The 23,603-nt window shown below is 40.8% G+C and overlaps 1 protein-coding gene across 2 annotated transcripts in view; it reads left to right on the forward strand.

The window, feature by feature from the left end:
• Positions 1–11,327: 11,327 nt before the first annotated feature.
• tex47 (testis expressed 47) overlaps positions 11,328–23,603 on the forward strand; it is a 31,484-nt gene continuing 19,208 nt past the window's right edge. For both annotated transcript variants that reach the window (XM_078570661.1, XM_078570662.1), the window contains exons 1-3: positions 11,328–11,508; positions 11,600–11,672; positions 20,472–20,572. In XM_078570661.1, coding sequence (XP_078426787.1) covers positions 11,383–11,508; positions 11,600–11,672; positions 20,472–20,572 — 300 coding nt within the window. In that variant the 5' untranslated portion in view covers positions 11,328–11,382. The remainder of the gene's footprint in view (positions 11,509–11,599; positions 11,673–20,471; positions 20,573–23,603) is intronic.

Consider the following 23,603-nt stretch of genomic DNA (forward strand, 5'->3'; position numbering starts at 1 on the left):
CAGGATTCTGAAACCTGCTGATTATCCAGTGATTTCAACTGGAATGTTTGCATGTGTAGATGCCAAAAGACAGCAGGGTTAGGTTGAACTGTGTTACCCATCCATGGCAAAATTATGATCACTTTCTAGACTCACAGCTGAAGAATTGCCATTTGATTCAGGTACCAGAAGGCAGAGGATGATGTAATTATATATATGGCCACTAAAGAAGAAGGAAGAAAGCATAGGGATCAGGCAGAGTGCAACAAAGATCCTTACAGCCAGCAGAGAAATATCCTTAAGATAACCAATCTATAATGGGACAAACTAACAAAAAGAGAGTTTTGCTGAGAAGTAATGTACAATACCTTTTGTGAATGTTATAGTACCATTAATTACAGGCTTGGGATACTTATTGACTTCATCTGAGCTAAAAGTTCATGCCTAATATGTCATAATTCTACCTTTTAGAAGTGCTAATATGGATAGCTTTCAGCTATTTGTTGATGGAGTGATATGCGCCAGAGTTAGGACTGTAGAGGATGCTCAAGAATTTATGTAGGTGTTGGGGAATTGGGTTGGTGATTGACAAGTGATGGTTAAACTAGGCAAATGCAGTGTCATGCATGTGGCCAGGTAATATGTATGACATATATACATTCTTCAGGGAAGAGAACAAAACCAGCATGGAAGAAGTATTGGCATTTAGTGCACCAATCTTTAAAGGTTCATGACCAATACCATGCAGCAATGTTAAGGTGCTAGGGTCTATTTACAGAACACTTCATTATAAATCAAAGCACACCATTTGACCTTGAACAAGGTGGGGTGGCCTCAGTTATAATATTGTGTTCAGTTTTAGTCTCCTCACATAAGAGTATAAGAAATAAGAGGAGTCCATTTGGCTCTTTGATTCTGTTCCACCATTCAATAAGATCAAGGCTGGTCTTATACCTCTGCTGCACCCCATATCCCTTAATTCCATTAATATCTAAAAATCAATCGATCTCTACATTGAGTATACACAATGACTGAATGTGCACAGTCTCTGGAGTAGAGAATTCCAAAGATTCACAAACCCTTGAGTGAAGAAGTTCCTCCTCATCTCAGTTCTAAATGGCTGACTCCTAATGCGGAGACTGTGAATCCTGGTTCTGGACTGGCCCAGCCAGGTTAATCAGCTTCCCAGCATTTACTTGTCAAACCCTTTAAAAAAACTATATGTTTCAATGCGATCATCTCTGATTCTTCTAAACTGTAGGGAAAATAAACCTAGTCTACTCAATCTCTCCCCATAGAATAATCCCCCCTTCTCAGCAATCAGTCTAATGAACCTTTGCTACACTCTCTCGAAGGCAAGTTTATCCTTTCTTAGGTAAGGAGACCAAAACTGCACACCATACTCACGATATGGTCTCAGCAAAGCTCTGTGGAATTGCAGCAGGGCTTCTTTACTCTTATACTCCTATCTCTTTGTAATAAGGGCTAAGATACATAATACATGCCTGTTTTCCAAATTGATTGCTATACCTGCATGTTAGCTTTCTGTGATTCATGCACAAGGACAGCCAGCTGCTCTTGAATACCAACATTTCTCAGTCTCTCATCTTTTATAAACTATTTTCCAGTTCTGCTGAAGGGTCTTGAGGACTCGAAATGTCAACTCTTTTCTTCTCCGCCGATGCTGCCAGACCTGCTGAGTTTTTCCAGGTAATTCTGTTTTTGTTTTGGATTTCCAGCATCCGCAGTAGTTTTTTGTTTTTATTTTCCTTTTTATGTTTCTTACCAAAATGGGGAACCACATTTTTCGAATTTCGGCCACATTCTGCTGCACCTCTTTACAATCCCTTTGCATTCCCTCACAATTTACTTTCCCACCTTACTGGGTATCACTGGCAAAGTTGGATACATTACACTGGCTTCCCTGATCTAATTCATGAATATTCATTGTAAATAGCAGAAATCCCTGCAGTGATAGCCTGCCAACATGAAAATGACCCATTTAATCCTACTCTCTGCTTCCTGTCCATTCCATATTATTCAGATGGGACATTAAACCAATGGTAGGTGTGACAGATCCCAGGACACCATTTTGAAGAAGAGCAGGAAAGTTATCCCTGGTGTCCTGGACAATATTTATCCCTCAATTAATTTCACAAAAAATGATTTGGTCATTAGCACATTGGTGCTTGTGGGAGTTTGCTGAGTGCAAATTGGCTGCTGTATTTCCTACATTATAACTGTGACTAAACTTCAATAAGTACCTCATTGACTGTAAAGTGCTTGGGGATGACCAATGGTCATGAAAAGCGCTATATAAATGCAAGTCTTTCTTTCTTTTTCTTTTAAATCACCCCCAATCCTATGAGCCCTAATTTTGTGCATTAACCTCTTGTGTGGCATCTTACTGAATGCTTTTTGAAAATCCAAATACACAACAGCTACAGTTCCCCCTTATCAACAACCATATAAAACTCCACCAGAATTGTCAAACGCAAACATCCTTTCATAAATCTACGCTGGCTTTTTCCAATCATATTCTCATTTTTTAAAGTGTAATAGGGATGTGGTAACAGGGCGTGCATCCCTGCTGGATAATATTGAAATGTTGGAAAAGGTTCAAAGCTGGGCCACAAATGTTAATTCCAGTAGAAAGATTCTACTTGCCTATAAACATATACCCTTTGCTATAGTGCTGTGAATTGATGCAGCCAGCGTCTGCCATGTAGGTGGTGTTCTCATCCAGGTGAGACAGGGCTACAGTGTCTTCTTCGTTCACGTGTCGATCAATATCAGACTTCAGCTGATTGTCAGGGAATGCCAAAGAGAAGAGTGCTTCAGGTTCGCAGACAAACTTGTACAAGTATCGCTCAACCAGTTGGATCTCTGTAATTTGGAGAAGCACAGGCTTAAGTATGATTTGATTGAGGTGTATAAGATGATAAAGAGAGGGTTTCAATGTAGGCCAATTGTTCGAACTGAATACAGCAAGGAGGGCCAGGAGGCCATTCTTACAAGTTACGCAAGGGCAAAACCAGGCTACACGTTAGGAGGCTCCCCTTTTCCCAGAGAATAGTGAACCTGGGGAGCAGATTTCCTATATTCAGCTGATCACTGAAATGAGAATTGGGCTTATTTCTTTCTGGGGTGGAGATTACCTTGTACATGAGGGGCCTGGTGATGTAAATCAGTGGCCTCCTGGTCTAGTTTTGATTAACTAAAGGAAGGAAGGAACAAAGATTTCTCTTTGTAAAGTATCTTTCATGAGCATTGGATGCCTCAAAGTACTTTACAGCCAACTAAGTATTGTACTTTTGAAGTGTAGTCACTGTTGTCATGTAGGAAACATGGCAGCCAATTTGTGCACAGCAGGATCCCACAAACATCACAGTGTTAACGACCAGATGATTTGTTTTTGTGATGTTGGTTGAGGGATTAACATTGGCCATGACACCAAGGATAACTTCTCTTCTTCAAAATAGTGTCTTGTGATCTTTTACGTGCACCTGAGCACACAGATGGGTCTTTAGTTTAAAGTCTCATCTGGAAGATAACAACCCAGTGCAGCACTCCTGCAGTACTGCACTGGAGTATCAGCCCTGATTTTTGTACTCAAGCCCTGGAATGAGACTTGAACTTGACTTTGTGGGGAGACAGTGGTAATGTCACTGCACTAGAATCCAAAGACACAGGCTAATGCTCTGGGGACATGAGTTCCAATCCCACCATGGCAGCTGGTAGAATTTGAATTAAATTAGTAAATCTGGAATATAAAGCTAGTCTCAGTAATGGTCATGACAGCTATCATTAATTGCTGTAAAACTCCATCTCGTTCACTAATGCCCTTTAGGGAAGGAAATCTGCCATCCTTACCTGGTCTGGCCTACATGTGTCTCCAGACCCACAGCAATGTGGTTGACTCTTAGCTGCCCTCTGAAATGGCCTAGCAACTTAGTTCAATTGGCAATTAGGGATGGGCTACAAATGTGGACCTTGCCAGTGATGTCCACATCCCTGAAAGAATAAAAAAGACAGAAAAGGGGTTGAGAACATTTTTTCCCACTTATCATCCTAGGTTTTTAAAATCTGGTGTCTTGCCTCTTCCAGTCGGTCTGTTCGGGACCGACTGAATGCCCACCCTAACATTTTAGGGCACCTAATATGAGTTTTAAACCTCTTAAAATTCTATTTGTGAAAAGACAAGAAGAGAATAAGTAAACTAACAAAACAGCGGGTGGACCAGACAAAATTTCACAACGGAAATCGAAAAACTAAAATGTGTAGATATCTAAAAAAAATCCCAAACAAGGTTAACTGAGCTGTAAGAGGGAAAAAAACTGCTGAAAGGCCAAGAAGGATCTAAGGCTCCCTCTGCGATTATATTTTGCCAACCTGGAGCACAGGCAGTACATTTGCCGAACAAATCTCCAATACTACAGTCTTACCGACTTTAGAGACTTTAATGAAACAGTTGCTTTAGCAAGAGGATCTCCAGAAATCTCACCTGCAAGGAAAAGGGTTGTTCGATTCCAATGCAGCTTCAGTGCAAGAAATGAACAATAAGTTGTGCACATGCATAGCATTGGACATTCAAAAATAGAAGCAAATCAACAGGATCTGAAGCATAAAGGCTTTGGGTTCGTGGAACAAAATAGTACAAGTGTCCCACTTATCAGATGACACCAAGATACCTGTGCTGATACGCATCCTGACTAGTTGCTCAGTGGCATGACAAGATTTTAGAATTCATCAGAGATGTTGAAAACTGAGTAGATGTCTTCAGGGTGGAGATATTAAATATCAAAATGAAAGTTTACATTTGTTTGAGCGTTTGTCAAGCTACATCATTCATAGGGATGCAGAGGGTTTAGTCATTGTTTATAAAGGTCAGGTAGAATTAGGTGCAGTCACTGAAAGTTAAAATTAGTAAAATATGACGCAATAGGGATTGTAAAAATGCCTTAAATGTCAGAAAGACAGATTGAGTATCTAATAAAAAAGGAATGTGGTAGAGAGGCCACATGATAACCGGGGGAGAGAAAGGGGAAGTTCCACCATCCAGTTGAATTTAATGAATTGTAGGATTAATATTTAACATTTAACTGTTTAAAATAACCTTTGTAACGAAATACTTTAACCAGTTTGTTTTGACCTTTGAAAAGACACTGAACTTGGTGGACTTAGTGGACTCTCATTAAAGCAATAAGTTGCTTTGGCCTCTTGTCCTTTTTGACCTTAAAAGCAGAGCTCAAAACAGTTAAATTATGGCTGTGTGAAGAAGTCAGAAGTGTGAGATTTAGGTGGTGTGTTAAAGGATCAATGCACACTAACAGGAAGTGTTAACAATAGAATAACTAACTAGCAATTACCACTATAATCTGAAATATTTATCTATTTTGGAGGATATAAGGGGCGATTTTTTGATCAGCTGGGGAACAGGTGCCAAACTGCCACAGAGGCCATCACAAAGCAAAAGGAAGCCCCACATTCATGTCTCACTGGCTGCAATTTTGCACTCTGTTGCATTTTGGATACTGAAACGCTTACACACACTTTGGAGCACTGGAAACAATTGTTAGGATCTTCATGGAAGATGATCCCTAAAATTATCCAGCCACTAATTTTAATGCACATAGAATCATGGAAATCACTCCCAAATTCCTGTTTTGCATTCCCCAAGCATAAAGTTCTGCACTGAGAAATCTTGAAGAAATAAATGTATCCTTTTGTATTTCAGTACCATGTAGGCCCCAGATCAGAGGCAAAACAATTTAAGTGATAACTTGGATAATTTTGTAGCTTTTACACTCATTTGCTCCTGATTCCTCCTGTGATGATTTGGAATGAAAGCAAAGGAGTCTCCTTGGTTGAAAAAACTATTAAATTGCCTTGGGTATTGTATCTTTTTATAGTTTTGCAATGTTTACAGTAATTTTTAATACTTTTAAGGTTTCTGAACCTTTATCAAGTATTTTTAGATTTATTTATTAGCTAACTTACAATGATACAATGTACACCTCAAATATAGAACTTCATGGTTATAGTGGTACAAGATAACAGAAGACACTTCAATGACTGAGAAAAGGAAATGATCTTTGCTTGTTCTTGATCACCAGTGAATCATTTGGAGACTAAGGACACTGAAAACTTTACATCATACATGCAGCTTTGAAAGTGGTTGACAAAGTTAGAAATGCCATCAGCTCTTAAGTGTGTGGCCCATCCCCAGCCCGTGTTAAAATATCAGCTAATGTGCTATCTCTGCATGTAACTGGTGCATCTTATAATTCTTTTTCCAATGATTGGCATGACTTAGCTACACAATATCACCACAATGATGCCTTTCCCAAAAGGCAAGTGGATCACTGATTGCAACCAAGGGCCCAAGCTGAAACTAACACCAAGTGTTTGTTAATGACCATGTTTGTGTTATCATGATTTGTTGTGTGAAGGCCTTGGAAGTTGTGAATAACTTTCAAATAAACATTTCATCTTGTCTATGTATCCATTGAGATATGGATTTGAACAAGGTGCTGTGAACTAGATGTAATGTTGTATGAAGGCTTGGCATGTAAAGTAAATATCACATTGCAGTGTTAAACCAAGTACCAGATATTTGAATTGGATAGTCTTACGTTGTTATGGCCCTTAAAGTGTGCCAACCACATCTATTCTCAAGCTTTTCGGGTGTTTCTAGGCAATAGGGAACCTGGCTGACCCTCCTCCCAGCCATGGTGCATTGCTGTTGTTTGGGGAGATTATCCCAACAGGGAAATTCTCTTTGTACCCAACCCAAAGGGCAACATGTCCACATCAACAGCCCCCAAACTTAGCTTCCCACTATAGTAGAGTGCAAAGTGATACAGGAGATGCATTCTCAGCAGTTTTTATATTAACAAAATCGATCCTATAACGAATCCCTTTTTTCCCACTGGGCAACGGGTGTGTTGGCATTAGAAAAATTGCTACTTTATTTATTTCAGCAAGCTCATTATCACAGTGGTTACATTATCAAACTTGGCAACTGTTCACATTTTTAAGTCTCTGGTAAACATCAGTCAATAATTTAACAAGACTTGCAAGAGAAACAGGAGGTATCTGCCAAGACTGATTTCTATGAGCCCCAGCCAAGATAAAATCCTTTTATTGAAGCACTGAAGAGATATCCTGATATTTCAAAGGAGCTTTGGGTTCAAAGCAAAGATCTTCCCATATCTACATTTAATGATTTAAAAAAAATTTTTATTGATATATGCGGCAATATGTGACAAGCTTTAATTTTCAACATTATAATATACAAAGTAATAATGAAAAGTGAATGCCAGAAATATAAATTAACAGCTTATTGATTTCCAGTACATTACAAAGTTTTTCTTTATAATTTATATTCAGATTTTTTGCATTTTCTGAATGTGTCAGTTAAATGCCTAGAATCAGAAATGGTTATTACAGTGCAAACAAGCTGGACATCCAAGATAGTTTTCTCATCAGGGGTTCATTGTATTGAAATTCTGGAATCTCCTCATTTTAAATCTTTCTCATGGGTTACTGCAGAATAATGGGTTGCTGTGGCCCCAAATTTTTCCTTTCCCTGAACATGTCAGAGCCTTAACCAAGGTATTTTGAAGGTATTAAACATCTTCAGCTAGTAGGCAGTAATATTAATGTACTTTGATGTAACAACTTAAGAGTCAATACTAATAGTGCTGCAAGGCCTAGTAATCTATTTGTGATTAATGATAGCCTTCTTGTACCTGATATTTCATATATGAAAATAGAACAAGGACATTGTGATCATTGTTTCTGTTTCTATCACTTCCTCTCAGGGATACAACCTTTAGACAAAAATATTACTGATCATGAAAAAATATTTTGCATCAAAAGCGAATCTTAAAGTGAGTTCTGAAACAGCATCAGGGTTCCCTTATTCTGGCAGCAAGTGGTTAAGACCTGGAATGCGCCACCCAAGAGTGCAGTGGAGGCAGCTGGTCCAATAGAGGCGTTCATGAGGGGATTGGATTATTATCTGAGAAGGAAGAATATGCAGGGTTACTGGAGAAGGCGGGGTGTGGCACTAGGTGAATTGTTCATTTGGAGAGCCGTGCACATCCTTCTGAGCTGTAACAATCCTGTGAAAAGATGTTTACAGACAAAATCAAACTCTTTTGTATGGTAAAGAGCACAGTAAAGGAAGATCACTGATGTAAAGTCTGGGAATTATTCAAAAAATGGAAGGTTAAATGTAACTTTTCTGTTTGTTTGAGCAGAGGGAAGTACCTTTCTATTCACAGACTGCTAGTATGGGGGTTCTCTATTCCCCCCGCCCCCTACAAAATCACTACTTTAAGCTCCAAAAACACAGGGAACTGGATGGGTTAACATTTAAAGTTGTTCACAGTGGGGCAAAGGTCTAATATAATTTAGTTTAACAATCTTTCAGCCTGTCATTAAATCACTTCCCCCCAGTTAAATGCATTTTGGCCTTCCAGGTGCTTACCTGAAGGCATTGATATATCAATAATTATAGATGGAGGAACATTTCCCCTCTTTTAGCAATCAGGGATGTGATTACTATCACTGTGAAGCATCGTGTTAGTGTTGTCTGTCCTCTGAATGCTAATATTTTCAGAATAAATTAAGCACTGTGAATCGGTGTGCGCGCGAAGCAGGTCCCATCAAGATTTGTCTCTTGTCTGGGTTAAATGACAGGATAATCTTGAAGTGGACATATGACCAAGTTCATCATCTGACTCCCATACCCACAAATGTTTGCCTGTCCCTTTACTGGGAATAACCATTTCGCACATATCCGAATGTTTATTCTACAAACTGGAAACGAAACACCGACAATAAATAGGCAAACGTGGTGACCACAATGTGCACACAGCGAGGCCCCACAAACACCAGTGAAATAAAAGAGCAGGTTTGGGGCCGGAAACTCTGGGTCAGTCTGTTTCGGTGACATGATTTGGGGGATAAATGTTGGCCTGGGCGGCAGGGGATTCCTCTATTCTTCAGATCAATGCCCTGCTATCTTGTCCGGTCGGGGTGAGAGGGGCAGAGAGAACTTTGATTTTAACAAACTACCAAATGCTGGCACCTCCAGCAGTGCAGTGATCCCAATACTGAGAGAATGATGGTGTCATTCAGTCTCTTAGGCTGGGGGTTGCACTCCCAAACGGGTGAGATTGTTACCTCAGAGCTAAGGCTGACATCTTAGACTAGGTCAACTAGTTAGTGCTGTTAGTATTTAACTGAGTGATGACATCATTGGGGTAATACAATGAGCCTCAAAATGGGCTTTAGCTCTGAAGGGTCACACCGACTCCAAACGTTAAACTCTGTTTCTCTCTCCACCAGTGCTGCCAGACCTGTTGAGCTTTTCCAGCATTTTCCGTTTTAATTTCGAGATTTTAACACATTTGAAACCCATCCACTCGCTATTAATGTCTGAAAATGAGAGAGTGAAAGGAAAGCACTCGCTGAGGGATTTAGGATTAACGTTAATCTCTACCCAGTGATTTCTTGGAAATGTTCAGTGACTGCAGAAGGGGAGTTCAGCTGTGATGTCCCTTTGGTTAAACACTCTGACAATGCTCAACCTGAACCAGGTGCCACTGAATTGCTGACGCTGTTGGCACTGCCTTCAGCAGAGGTTAGAAAATTGGGGGTTGGGGGGGAGGTGGACATGCATAAAATAAAAATAACCTACACCAAAATATTAACACCTTGTGTGTGCTAAAATAAACACCCTGAGCTTCCCTTTAATAAACAGACTGGGCACTAGAGAGTGGCCAGTCCTGTTTGTAACAGGCACAGTTGCCGGGTAACGGATACAAACATTGTCAATCATGGCGTCGAAAAGCAAGCGGCAGAAAGGAAATTTCCGATTTGAAAGGGAAGATTTGCCATTTGAAGCTGGAGTCTGTATGTTCATGTTTCAGCGGGAGAAGCAAAGAGAAAAGAGGAAGGTTTGTCAATTTGTCTCTCACCGTCTCGCCCCAATCAGTACATTTTGCTGCACCTATTATGCTAAAGATCTATTTCCAATCCCATCATGTTCCTCTCACTAAATGTAAAAGGATTATGCCTCTGAATTTCCTGCACTAAGTCAGTTGCACCCCGAATGCAGCGAAAGGGAGCCGCTCACATGAAGCGGCCGCACCGAAATACCAGAGGAGCCCGGATTTCACAAAGTGCCCGAGCTCCCCTTAAACTGGGGGCTTTACTGCCTAAAACCCACTAATGTGCCGGGCGATATTGGAGTGGCTTCTGCAACAGCCGGAACTAAACGCCACAATACATACAATTATATATTTATATTTACAAAGCGCAAACTCTCCAAATATACTAAACATTAAAGAATAATCCAGCCACGTGGACCATCCAAATCTCCTGAAACTGTGTTCCAGACAATCCTCACTTTAACCCCATTGCCAGGCCAAAGGTGACATTCTAACTGCTCTGAAGGAGGGGCCGGTCCTACATCATGTCTAGACCAAAGCCAAGTGTCATAAATAAGGAACACCCCCCCTCCCCTCCTCTCTCTCCCCCAGGAATGTCTGGGTACAGCCTGGGGATCTTTCAGACTCAGCCCCACAACTCTATTGATCCAGAAATAAATGTGAATTTTCTTGGACGCAAACAGAACAGTCCCCTCGCAGGTATCCCCACCACTCAGTGGAATGCGCGTAAACAGGGGTTTTCCTGTGTAGATTTTTGAAAAGGGAACAATTTATTCATTTCAGATTTTTTGTGCTGTATCTGCACTGAATTTACAGGCAAAAATCACAATAACATTGGTGCTAAACTCCCCGGAGTTTAAATTGCTGCAGCATTCATCCAAAACAAAAACAATCCCAAACTTAAATAAAGGTAAATCACCTGGTAACAGGGAGCAGGTGACTGGGGTGAGGGTGTCCGGGGACACACCATACCCCGAAACAGAGTCCGTTTCGATGCACAGGGACTGGATTCCAGGTGTCGGTCTATATGAACACAGGGCTCTCCTTGCCATGGGGGGGATTCTGATCCAACCAAACGGTTACAGAACAGGCAGAGGGGCGGGGGGGAAAAACAAAAGTTAATCTGTCGCCTAAGCAACTGTCTCCTTCGCCAAAACTATCAACAGAAAACTCAGAATGTCAGAACACACACAGAGAGAGAAAAGGCCGGTTGACAGGTGAATGAATGAAAGGAGGCAGAGGCCGAGCCTGTGCTGCCTGGGCTACCAGCTCTATATATATATATATATATATAAACCAAAGCATTTGGTGTTTCATTCCTCAGCCCGCTTTGTGCTGGGCTTTGACTGGCCCCGGGTTGGGGAGACACGAGTGAGTGAATAGCACGGATTTGAGCGGGCTTGTGTGGAGGGTGTTAACCCCGAAAGGGACAAATCGAATGGAAATGACTTCAACGGGTGGTGGAAAAAACAAGCCCTCCAAAGGTTTCCTGGGGAACGATAGGAGCAGCATGTTCCATCACCTCCTGGATAGGAGACTGGGTCCAAATGCTAAAGAGGAAACGGTTAGTTTATTTTACATTGCAGGAGAGATCTGGACAAGGCGCTGTTTTTAACGGTGATAGGAACTAATTTACCATTTCTACCGTCCTTTAGAAATCACTTCTCCACAGACTAGTCTTCCTGGCTAAAATAACCCCCGAACTGGTTAACACAAGGGATCTGGGAGGTAAGAGTCACTTTGATTTAAACGAAAGAAGAAGCAAACTCTAAGGAATATGGTTGTGAGTGAGACTGTGATGGAAAAAGTACAGAAGTACGTTAGTATAATGTGGCCTGAGATGCAACTCTTGGGAAATGTGGAGGATTCAGCGACAATAAGACAGTCATAGGGAAGAAAGCGCGAATCCCTTCCAAATACATCTGATCTTAAAATGGTTCAGAAAGGCCTAGAACATTATTCCATGAATAAGTGTCTCTCAAACGCTAGTATTCTGTATTTTCCTCTGTTTTATATTATAAACACTTCCTCATAAAACACAACAGTAGCTGTATAATCAACAAGAGTAGGCACCGGTTACAAGGTTAGATGTAAATTAATCTTCCCTTACAGTCAGTTTATAACTGCATAACTAGGTGATTAATGTCTATTCCCACTGAGCAAAACAGGATTGTAGTTGGACTACCTCCAAACAGATGCATTTCTCCATGTTGGCCCAAATCTGGGAACTTCCAATTCTGGGAATTTGACCAACATCATCCATTAAAATGTATCCCTCCATCCATAGCAATTCTGGAGGATAGTGCTAAAACCAGGGCGACTGCTGGTGGGGTCTGGTGAGTAATGAAATGACTTGGTTTATGGCAAGATTTACAATACCAGCTACACTGCGCTTTGCCTAACAAACCAGGTTGTGATCCAGTATATCTGACCTGGATCTAACCACATTTCAAATGGGAATTGAAGCATTTTCCCCACTCTCTGACATTGACTAAATTCTCGCTGTAAACAGTGAATATTGTAGTCAGTGCCAGAGCAATGGTACTTACCACTGACCATGCAAAAAGCTGCCCACAAAGATCGAACAATCTCTCAGGTATGGACTTCAGCTTTCCTGGTGTCAGTTTAAATCTGGCGCCAACTCAAGGGGATGTCTAGGCAAGGTGATACCCTCCAGCAGGGTAAACGGCTAAGCACAATGAAATATTCTCAGACAACAATCCAGCAAATAAATTGCATTGAATCTTTCACTTTTAATTAACATTTTACAGAGTGCAAAATAAATGATTGGAACACATGCATGTGATTAAGCTGAAATATCATAAAGTTAAAACAATCAATGTGATTTTTTTTAACATAATAGAGAAATTTGACACTCCAAAAGTATAAAATTACTTTTTCAGGGCCAGTAATGTTGTCCAGCAGTAATTATGATGCTGTTGAATAAGACACAACTTTGTAGGTTTTTACTGGGAGACTAGTAGCATAAAAGGGCAAGTTTTCATCAGTCCTGACGCCTGAAGGTCTTCAACAGTGCACCTACAGGGAAGCTTCCAATCACTTATGGCAACTTCTGGATCTCTGCATTTGCCTGCGCATGTACAGACTCCAGAAGTTGCTGCTAGTTTCAAAGAAGTCATGATGGCAAAAACAACGACACTTTCAGCCTTGCTACTATTGCAAAATGCAGACCAATGAACATTGTAATGTAGGACATTTAAGCAGAATAACTATTTAATCTTTGTTCTTTCTAGGGAAATTGATTGATTGGTTGATAGCCTCAATATCTAAGAGCTGATCTTCTGACTTGTTTTATATGTATGAAATCCTAAATTGCTATTTTATACCATGTCATACCAACCAGCATTAGAATCTCTTGTGTCAGAGAACTCATACACCTGAGGTTCTACCAGGGTTTATAGAATAAATAGAATTGTTTACTTGTAGTCAGGAATGACATATGTTTTCACTGGTTTGAAGGATCAACTCACCTGAAGCTTGCAGTAGTTGTGGCTTCACACAGCTGTAGGAGCTGCTCCATATCACTGTCACCTTTGTTTTATTCTAAACGGTGCAGATTTCAATAACTCTGAAAAGACATGGGTTTTGTTTGTCATAGTGTTATGAATATAATCAGGAAATTAAGCATTCACCTATACTGTATTTCAAATGAAACCCAGGGCTTAGTCTGCTTGCTCAGGTAGATATAAACAAGCTATAGCATTACTTTAGTGCAGTACTGAGGGAGTGCTGCACTATTGGAGGTGCCCACTTTTAGATGAAATGTTAATCTAAGGCCCTGTCTGCCTCTTAGGTAGATGTAAAGGATCCTATGTCACATTTATAAGTGCAAGAGAGTTCTCCACAATGTCCTGGTCAATATTCATTCCTGAACCAATATCACTAAAAATAGATTATCTGGCCATTATTACATTACTGTTTGTGGGTCCTTGCTGTTTACAATTTGGCTGCTGCATTTCCCACCTTACAACTTCAAAAGTACTTCATTGGCTGTAAAGCACTTTGGTACATCCTGAGGTCATGAAAGGTGCTATATAAATGCAAGTCTTTTCCTTCTTAACTCAAGAAAGTGGCAAATTCTCTTGATGACCAGACCACCATTCTTCTATCATTCAACACCAACAAAAACATTTTTTATTTACTCAACTGATGTTCGTGGGAATTTACTGAGCACAAACTGGTTGCTGCATTTGGCTCCATAACAGCGGTAACCACACATCAAAAAGTGATCAATAGATTTGAACGTACTTTGGACCCAAAGATGTGACTGGGCACTGTACAAATAGAGTTCTCTCTTCACCACCACAGCATCAGTTACAACCAGTTTTATATGACTGGCCCAGATTTGGCTGCTTCACTGCTTCTAAGGTACCTCAATACCCCTGGAGTTCAAGAGTTCTTCCTTCTTCCTGTTACATTCTGAACCGCTTCATCTGGCAATGAATTCAATGCATAATTTAATTCAAAAATATTATTTTGTTGCTTGGACCTTGGTTCACATTCAGCTTAGACTAATGGGATGAATGTGACCCCACTCTCTTATAACTTCAAAAAATGTCAATTTATCAAGTCTGAAAAAGCCCAATAAGTAGATTGTGAAAGGAGAATGATAGAATTAAACTACCAGCTAAATGAAAATTAAAGTCATTGGTGTGGAAAATGGAAGTGTCACATGAGTGCTGTGGGAGACTGGCTTGAAGTTGGATTTAAATTATGTAAAACAACTTTTTCCTACATCTGAATTGATTCATGTCTAAGGTGGGAATGTTTATTGCTGACAACAATTGTAAAAAGAAGAAAATGTTTTCTCCGTAAACATCGCCCTAACACACCCTAAACAAAATTTACCATTTTCTTTTTGAAACTGTTCTTTAAATCCAGGTGGGTTTTTGCCCCATTACTTTATAATGACAGAAGATAGTTTTTAGTCAGTCTTCTTTTCATTTATTTTGTGAAAGTTTAAGAAAAAGATTTCACCACCTGTAGCCTTGCCTTTTTAAGAGTGGGAGATTAAAAAGGAAGTGAATATTGCTGTAATGACTCATTGTGCTATTCCATCTAAACACAGAGGAATGCTTCACTTGCTCATCTCTGGTATGGTGACCAGTCTCAAGTTTCAACATTATCTACTGTAATTGCTACCAGATGAAGATCAAACACAAAAGGAATGTGAGCTGGCAACATTTTTTTGATAGATGACCACAAATATATTCTACTTTCCAAATTAGGATGTAAAGACAAAATGAGTCTATATCAAACAGAGAATGTGGGAGTAGGGAAACTAAAACGCTCAAGTAAGCATCATGTCATTGAACAGATCCATCCTTCACAAAAGCAAACTACTGTGGATGTAGAAAATTTGAAATACAAACAGGAAATGTTGAGGTTAATGCTCAGCAGGTCAGGCAACATCTATGGAGAGAGAAATAGTTAACGTATCAGGTCTGTGACTTTTTGTCAGAACTGTCCTTTTCCAAATTAAAACAGAAAATGCTGGAAAAGCTCAGCAGGTCTGGCAGCATCTGTGGAGAGTGAAACAGAGTTAACATCAACATGTCCTTTTTCCACTCTGTGGGATTAAAATAAGCAAAGGTATAAATGTGTTTCTAACAATATTGTACATTTCTGGTCTCTGGATGATCGTACCCCAAGAGGGACACCGGAGGATGGGCTGGGAGACCCCTTGGAAGTCTCAATGCACTGACTACATGGGATATGCCTGGGAAGTTTGCACATTTTCCTGTGTCTGTAACCCTCCGAAACTCTGAGTTAAAGTTGGAGTCTTCAGATGGTTCTGACTCACTTGGCAGAATAGTTACCCAGGAAAAGCTAGAAGGATTAAAACCAGTTCTAACTCCTGGGCAACTACATTACTGACCCCCCGACTATCCCTCCCACTCCCCCTCACTGGAAGCCCCCAACTACCCCTGACTATACCCCCCAGTCTTCCTGCTATCCCCAACCCCCCCAATTTCCACACACGATTACACACCTGACCACCCCCCAAACCCCTTGACTACCCCCCTGGCCGCCCGACTACCCCGGACCCGACTACCCATAACCCCCAACCCACCCTATGTCCTTGCCCACCTAAATGCCACCCTATCCCCTCACCCACCCACCTGCTATGCTACCATATTTCCAGCATTTTCTGGTTTTATTTTGGACATCCAGCATCCACAGTATTTGGTTTTAGGATAATTTCAGAGTCAGGTTCAATATGACCAGGGTTGAGGCAGGGTGGGTGGGGGATGTGAGGAAGGAGGCTGAAACACCTTGACATAGACAGGCGCACAGTGCTTCAGTCTGGCATTGCATGCACGATAACTCATGTGCAGTGTCATTCCGTGTTTAAAAAGTGCCCAGGGATTCTTACACCCTCAGACATTTCCTAAACTTACACCGAGTTGTTTTAAATGCTTTAAGAAAGTTGAAACATAGGAACCATACTGATGGCTACAGTATAAAAACATCTTTCTTTTTTCAATATTTATGTGTATCATTATTTATTGGGATGGATGGGAAGAGCTGGTGATGGAAATTGATCCCTGAAGCAACATCCGGTGCAAATGTGAACAATTCACTCCGATTTCCCCCACCCCCACTTCAGCGCTTGTTATAAGTGTAGTTACTTCTTTCAGGTACAAGACTACGAAACCAATATTTCATAAATACTATTTAAAATAGCTCCCTTTTCTAGACCTTAGGTCCTCCTCCCGAGTCTTTGGTTTTATTCCTTTTCATCAGTTTTCAGTCGCTGTCTAGAATTGGGCTTGTTTCATTTAGTGTCAGAGTTTAAACATGCTGCTGATTATGGAACAAACTAAAACACACTGAAGAGTTCTGCAGCTTGCAATGTAAATGTAACTGGCTTTCCTACTGAAACTAAACAAGAAGACAGTTAGGGCGATGTCAGGCTAGAGAATATACACATTTCTGTCAGGTGTATATTGTACAAAATTCATGTTTGTTAATGTATTAGTAAATTAAAAAAATAGTAATGTTTCCACAACATCTTCCTCAGTCTCTGACACAGTGCAGTCTAACGATGTCATGTAACTGATTCAAAGATACACAAACAGGACTAGCTGAGCAATGAGCCTCTTCAGACCCTCAGCCATACCTTGGAAATAGATTTAGAAAGTATATTGACTTAGAAATTTCCAAACTTTGTATCATTTCTCCTGAGTTGGCATTTCCAGTAATAACAAAAGAATCAAATTAGCATCCATGAGAAAGAAAGAAAATACAGTTTGGGGTCTTATCATTTAGATAGCACACTTTCCCAAACTTTAAAGGGCTTGTGCGCTAGCCCACAGTGTGACAGGAGGCTGGCTGATGCTGATGGACTAGGATTTCACAGGTAGCCAGTCTGCTTACACCCCCAGAAGGAAAGTCAATCCTGAACAGGCCAACTTTTAAAAAGCCTGCCCCACAGTGATAACGGACTGGGGCTGGGCTAAACAGGCTCAGAGCTGGACTTCTGCCCTCAGTGGACAAAAAGTCCCACCCGCAAGAGCTGCTGGCCAATCTGATTGGCTGGCAGCTCTGGCAGTCCCAGCAGCGCCACAACTCAGCAGTGGAGGCTGCTGGGACTGCAAGGAGGCCCTGGGAAGGAGATCATGATGACCTGGGGGTGGAGTGAGGGCTGTGGTGTGTGGTGGGGAGCTGGGCTTTGGAGGACAGTCGGGGGAAACAAAGTTGGGGGGGTGGTGACATCTTGGGCGGGTGCCTCCGATGCACACAGGGCGCCCCAGATTGATGAGTCCTGCCTTCCTTTTCAAAGAAGTTGTTTCAAAAACAGCCTTTGCACTCTGCCCAGCAATTTATGGCAGTGGAGATGGACTGAGACCCCTAATTGTCATTTAATCGGGCAGTTAAAAGCCTCAATAGGCCTAAAAGCAGGCATCCTCAAGGGCTCCTTACCCATTCCCTCCCCCTCCACCGCAGCCGAAGTATGGGTGGGCAGAAAGGAGATGGGTTCGGCATCCAACATATTTAACGTGCCCCCCACCCCAGCCAAAAACACGTCTAGCGGGGAGCAGTAAAATCCAGCCCTATGATCCCTATGCAATGTATTCGCATATCGTGCCTGAGTCAGGATAGAAAAAGTGAGGCAAAAGACAAGGGAGTATTCAACCCAGGTTGCTTGTGTGTGCAATTGCTTTCTTTCCTCTGTGTGGAAACAAATGGTTATGGTTTAGTTATAAGCTACTGTCATTTTTAAGTACATAAGCACAGTTACCAAAGTTGCTGCTTTTTTTCCTTATGAACAAATAAGAAAGTTACATAAGATTCAGAACTCGCACTCTGGTCTAAACATTTTTTTAATTCACAGTTAATTTCCTGCACTCTCTTTGCTTTTTATTGTATTTTTGTAATGTTTTCTTATCGTGGTGTATGACACTTTCTCACTCTTTTTCCAGCTTGATCTTGTTACCTTGGTTGACTCATTTCTGTTCCCTGGCCTAAACTCATTGGAAAAATAATGGGGGGATACGAGAAAAGGTTAAATTAACCTGATTTTCTTCATGGAAAAGCATGACAAACCCTCTCTAATCTGTTTGCCAATATGTTTTGCAATGACCTACATGAAGGTGTGTAATTGTGTCAGCTGTAACGCTGTGACAGAGTAGCAGAGCCAACATGATTTATTTTCCCTCTGAACAGTCAAAGGTTTGTCAAGCACTTTATTTTCCCATGAAGGCAGGACCCCTATAAACAAACACTTTGGCCCATATAAACACTGTTTGAGCAGCTCACCCACACCTTGGCACACAAGCAGATTTAGCTGCTCAATTGCTCAATTAAATTGAAATGTTAGGAACATTAAGCACAGCTAAAGCAATAGGTTTATTTGGAAATCCAAAGGTGTTAGATTTTTCATTAACCAGCTGAAATGGGGTTTTACAAGGCCACAATCTTCAAAATTAAAACAATCCCCTCAAAATCTGATTGTTTACAAAGGAGTCAATTCCTGCAGTCAGACACCTCCAAATAAAGGGATAAAAACAAAAAACTACTGCGGATGCTGGAAATCCAAAACAAAAACAGAATTACCTGGAAAAACTCAGCAGGTCTGGCAGCATCGGTGGAGAAGAAAAGAGTCGACGTTTCGAGTCCTCACGACCCTTCAACAGAACTGTTGAAGGGTCGTGAGGACTCGAAATGTCGACTCTTTTATTCTCCACCGATGCTGCCAGACCTGCTGAGTTTTTCCAGGTAATTCTGTTTTTGTTTTCCAAAGAAAGGGAATCTGGCCTAAGGATGAAATGTGCAATTAATAGAAAGCCTCCCAATGAATATTACTGCAACATTTTTGTTTGAAAGAGACAGGGTCAGTGCCCAATTAAAAAAATCCCCAGAGTTTTCCAGTTTGCTATAAATTAGGGCTTTACCCTCTCTCTCTCCTACATTCTTGCCCACTTAAGGCAATAAGTGCAGTAAAGGGAAGATAAGGCACTCATTTAGGATCAACCTGGAAATATCAAAATAAGGCAGTTTTTGTACCATGCTCTTGTCTGGCAATTTTTCTAAAGAATTTCTAAACATTATTGGCTTTGACTGAAGTGTATGATAGAAACAACTTACAACAGCCTGCATTTTTATAGTGCCTTTAACACCCCAAGGCACTTCACAGGAGCATAATCAGACAATACTTGCACCAAGCCAAAGAAGGATAGCTTGATCAAAGAGAGAGGTTTTAAGGAGCATTTTAAAGGAGGAGAGAAGTGGAGATTGTTAGGGAGACAATTCCTGAGCTTAGACCTAGTCAGCTGATGGCAGGTCCCCAGCAGTGAGCCAAAGGAAGTTGGGGATGTGCGAGTACAGCAATCTGAGGAACTCAGGATTCTCAAAGGGCCGTAGGATAGGTGAAGATTACAGGGATAGGGCAAAGATATGGAGGGATTTGAAAACAAGGGTGGGAATTTTAAAATCAAAGCAGATTAGATTTGGAATTCTCTCCCTACCTCTACCTCTTTGGCTACAAATCGCTCTCTAAAACAAACCTGTGCTAATATTTCCTTATGTGGCTTGGTGTCAAATTCTGTTTAAGAATCACTCCTGTGAAACACTTTGGATGTTTCAGTGTGTTAAAGGTGTTACATAAATGCAAGCTGTGCAAGTGATATTGGAAAGATCTGCTCAATAACTTTTCAGATTAACTCAGTTTTCTTTCAGTCCTTAAATCTCGTAATTCAATTATAAATTACTTTCGGCATTGGATAGCTGTCAGTTTTATAAAAATACCACCAGTCTCAATTATTTATATTAACAAATGCTGGAGCAAATATTATCATGAAATAAATATTTATGTCAGAGTAGTTAGGTATTGGTATGTTTTGCATTTCTTGGTTATTTGATAGGTGACTTAACAATGTTGTTGCATCATAAATCAATATCTATAATTTAGTTTCTATGAGAGGAAATGTTAAATGGGCAGGAAAACCCCTTGACATTGATTAGTAAATACATAACTTCAGATTACATTGTTTTCTACTGTAGGATACTATGAAAGCTTCTTGCAGAAACTCCAGCGCTGTCATCAAGAAGGGACCACAGGACTCCTGTTGCTGTATCCGAGCTGTGTTATTCATGTGTTAGAGGTAAGACAAACAACTGCTGGACTTCGTCAAATGGGGGGAGAAAAAAAGAGTCTTTGATATTGAATACTTGAGCAGCAGTTTTTGAAGAATGGTATAGGCTAATGTGCCATTAACGTGGTGAAAACTTTGGGGTGGACATAATCAAATAACTTAAATATGAGAACATGGTTCTCTCACAACACATACTACTTTCATTCATTGATACCAAATATGTCAATTTCAAAAGTGGGCTATAAGAAAGGAGCACTGATTCTTCTATACTAACCATGCTATGATACCTGCAAAGAAAGTAAACCATATTTGTTTTTGCAATCCAGCTATGCTTAATGAAATTAAAACAAGAAACATCTACGGTATGAGCTTAAATAAGTTAAATTGATTATATTGGCCACTGGAGTTCATTTGAAATCCATGGGGCAGAATTTTACATTCGGTGTGCGGGCACACACCTGAGGTGCTGGACCGTTAAAGGACGCACGATGACATGGGGCGTGCGTCCCGACGTCATTGCAAAGTCGCGCGATATTTCATTCGGCAGGCGCACGCTGGAGTCGGCTGTGTGTCCGCCAATAATTAATAGACCTATTTAGGTAATTAACATGAATTTTACGCTGTCCGTCCAGCCTTATGGTTGGTGGGCAGGCGAAAAGGCCACGAAACCTCATCCACGAGCGAGATGAGGTTTCCTAAAGCTTTTACAAATTAAATCAAAACTTTTTTTGAAAAATAATACCACGTCCCATCTCATGTGACACAGTCACATTAATTGGCTCTCCTGTGGAGCCAATCGCGAGCAGCTCTGTGACCAGCCCCCGCCCACTCCTGTCGATCCCGCCCGGAGAATGGAAAATCCCAGCCATGGAATTCTGAGAAAAGAGCCAAAAATTTAAATTAAAAAAAAAAATCAAATGCTGACACATCATGAAAATATTGAGAAGCTTACGTTGTTGACCATACTTGAGTGGCCGCAAAGTTGATATCTGTTGGAAATAGTAAAATAAAGTCACACTAGAGTAGTAAGGAATGTAACCGGGTCAAGGTAGAATCGAACAGATTAATGAGAAATTTTCTGTTTTTCTGGTTATGTTTGATGTCAATAACACTTAACAAGGTAAAAACATGCATCACTTCCCACAGTTCTGGGAAATACTTGCCCCAGGTGACACAGTGAAGCACACCCATTTCAAAATCCAAAGGCCTGATATAATCAATTATATCCTAAAATGGGGTTGGAACCAAGCTGGTTCACCATGAGTTGGAATGAGACCTCACTTGCAGTCTGAATAGAAAACCAACTTGTGTTTCCCTCTCATTTTATTTCCCCTTAATGGAGTTCCTGTTCAGTAGCAATCTTACTGCCAGCTGCTGCTGTCCTGGCCAGTTTGTGTAGATGTTTAGAGTTGCTTTCTTTGCCTGCTATGAATTCTGGCCTGCTCTGTAGGTATCTTCTTGGCTCCAGTAGCATCAGATGTTCTGTGGCCTGCGTGTCTGATTCTTACAGAATTGACCCACTTTGTCCTTTATCTACTTATACGATAGCATAACCCAGCATAGAAATAACAAAACCCTTTGTGACCTGAACACGAGGTCCATGTCCTTTTTGGGTGTATTTCTTGAATCTATGCAAAGGTGGATCTTGTTCACATGAGATAGGCTGACATTTAGTTTGAATTGTGAATGATGTTACTCCAGACAAGGGTAAAAAAAACTGAACAGTAAATATGATCAGACTTGCTTAGTTCAATGTACATCGATGCAATGATACAAAAAGAGCGTCTCACACTTCTCCCTCGATCCATTAGCCCATCTTACTTGCGGGGGGGGGTCCCGCCTACCGATGTGTAAAATGGCGCGTGGTGACATCACCGTGTGTCATTCCGATCTTTTGTTCGGCGGGCACACACCAGAGGTGGCTGCACACCCACCGCACTGTCAAAGGCCTGTTAATGCCTAATTAACTAATTAATTAAACTGATTAACTAACTAATTAAACTGATTCTCAGGGCTGCCCGTCCAACCTTAAGGCTGTTGGGCAGGCGAAGAGCCCAGGCGGCCTTCTCATTTATCATGAAACCTCATCCACGGGCAGGATGAGGTTTCATGAAGATTTTATTAAATTAATAAATATCTTTTTCACAATTCATAAACATGTCCCAGCTCATATGACACTGTCACATGAGGGGACATGTCTGAATAATTTTATTGTTTGTTTGTTTGAAACTTTCATTTTGAACTTAATCTCCTCGAGGCAGCTCCGTGCCTCAGGGAGATTTCTGCACTCTTTTGCGCACATGCACGAAAGAGCGCATGCCCCGACTCTCCCTCCTCCCCCCGCCCACACAGGGGGGAAACTCTCCCCTTAGTGTGTAAAAATATTAAAGGTGAAATATAGGTGAATGTGTTGTTCAAGTGGTATCATGGATGGAAGGTCAACTGAAATATAGAAAGCAGTGAGTAAGAATAAATGGTTGCTTATCTGATTGACAAGGTGATGTTCATGAGGGATCTGTCTCAGACCCCTCTTATTCTTCAGGTAGTTTAGTGATTGGGATTCAGACATTGAGGGACTAACAGCAACATTTACTGATGGCACCAAATTATAGGGCAGCTGATTGTGAAAAAAGATAGCAGGAGACTACAGGAAGAGCGGTCAGCAGGATAATCAGGTGCAGGGCAAATGCAGATTAAATTTTTACCAAGAATTTGGCAAAATAGTATGGCAATATACCTGAATGGAGCGGAGAACAGAAAGGTGTATGTTGTAGAGATATGGGAGATATTCAAAAGCTGGGTTAGAAAAATGCACAAAAAGGATAAGTGGAATTTTGGGTTTTGTCTGTAGAGCATCAAACACACAGGCAAAGAGGTGATGAGAGATCTCCATAAGACATTGGTTAGGCCAGTGGTAGAGTACCATGTGCACTCTTTTAATTCCCCACAGGCAAAGCGATGTTGGAGACATGGAACTGATGTAACACAGATTTGCTAAAATGATACCAGGAGTGAAACAATATCATTAGAAAAGACAGAG

This window comes from Cetorhinus maximus, chromosome 24 (assembly GCF_964194155.1).
Source record: "Cetorhinus maximus chromosome 24, sCetMax3.hap1.1, whole genome shotgun sequence".
Taxonomy (NCBI): Eukaryota; Metazoa; Chordata; class Chondrichthyes; order Lamniformes; family Cetorhinidae; genus Cetorhinus; species Cetorhinus maximus.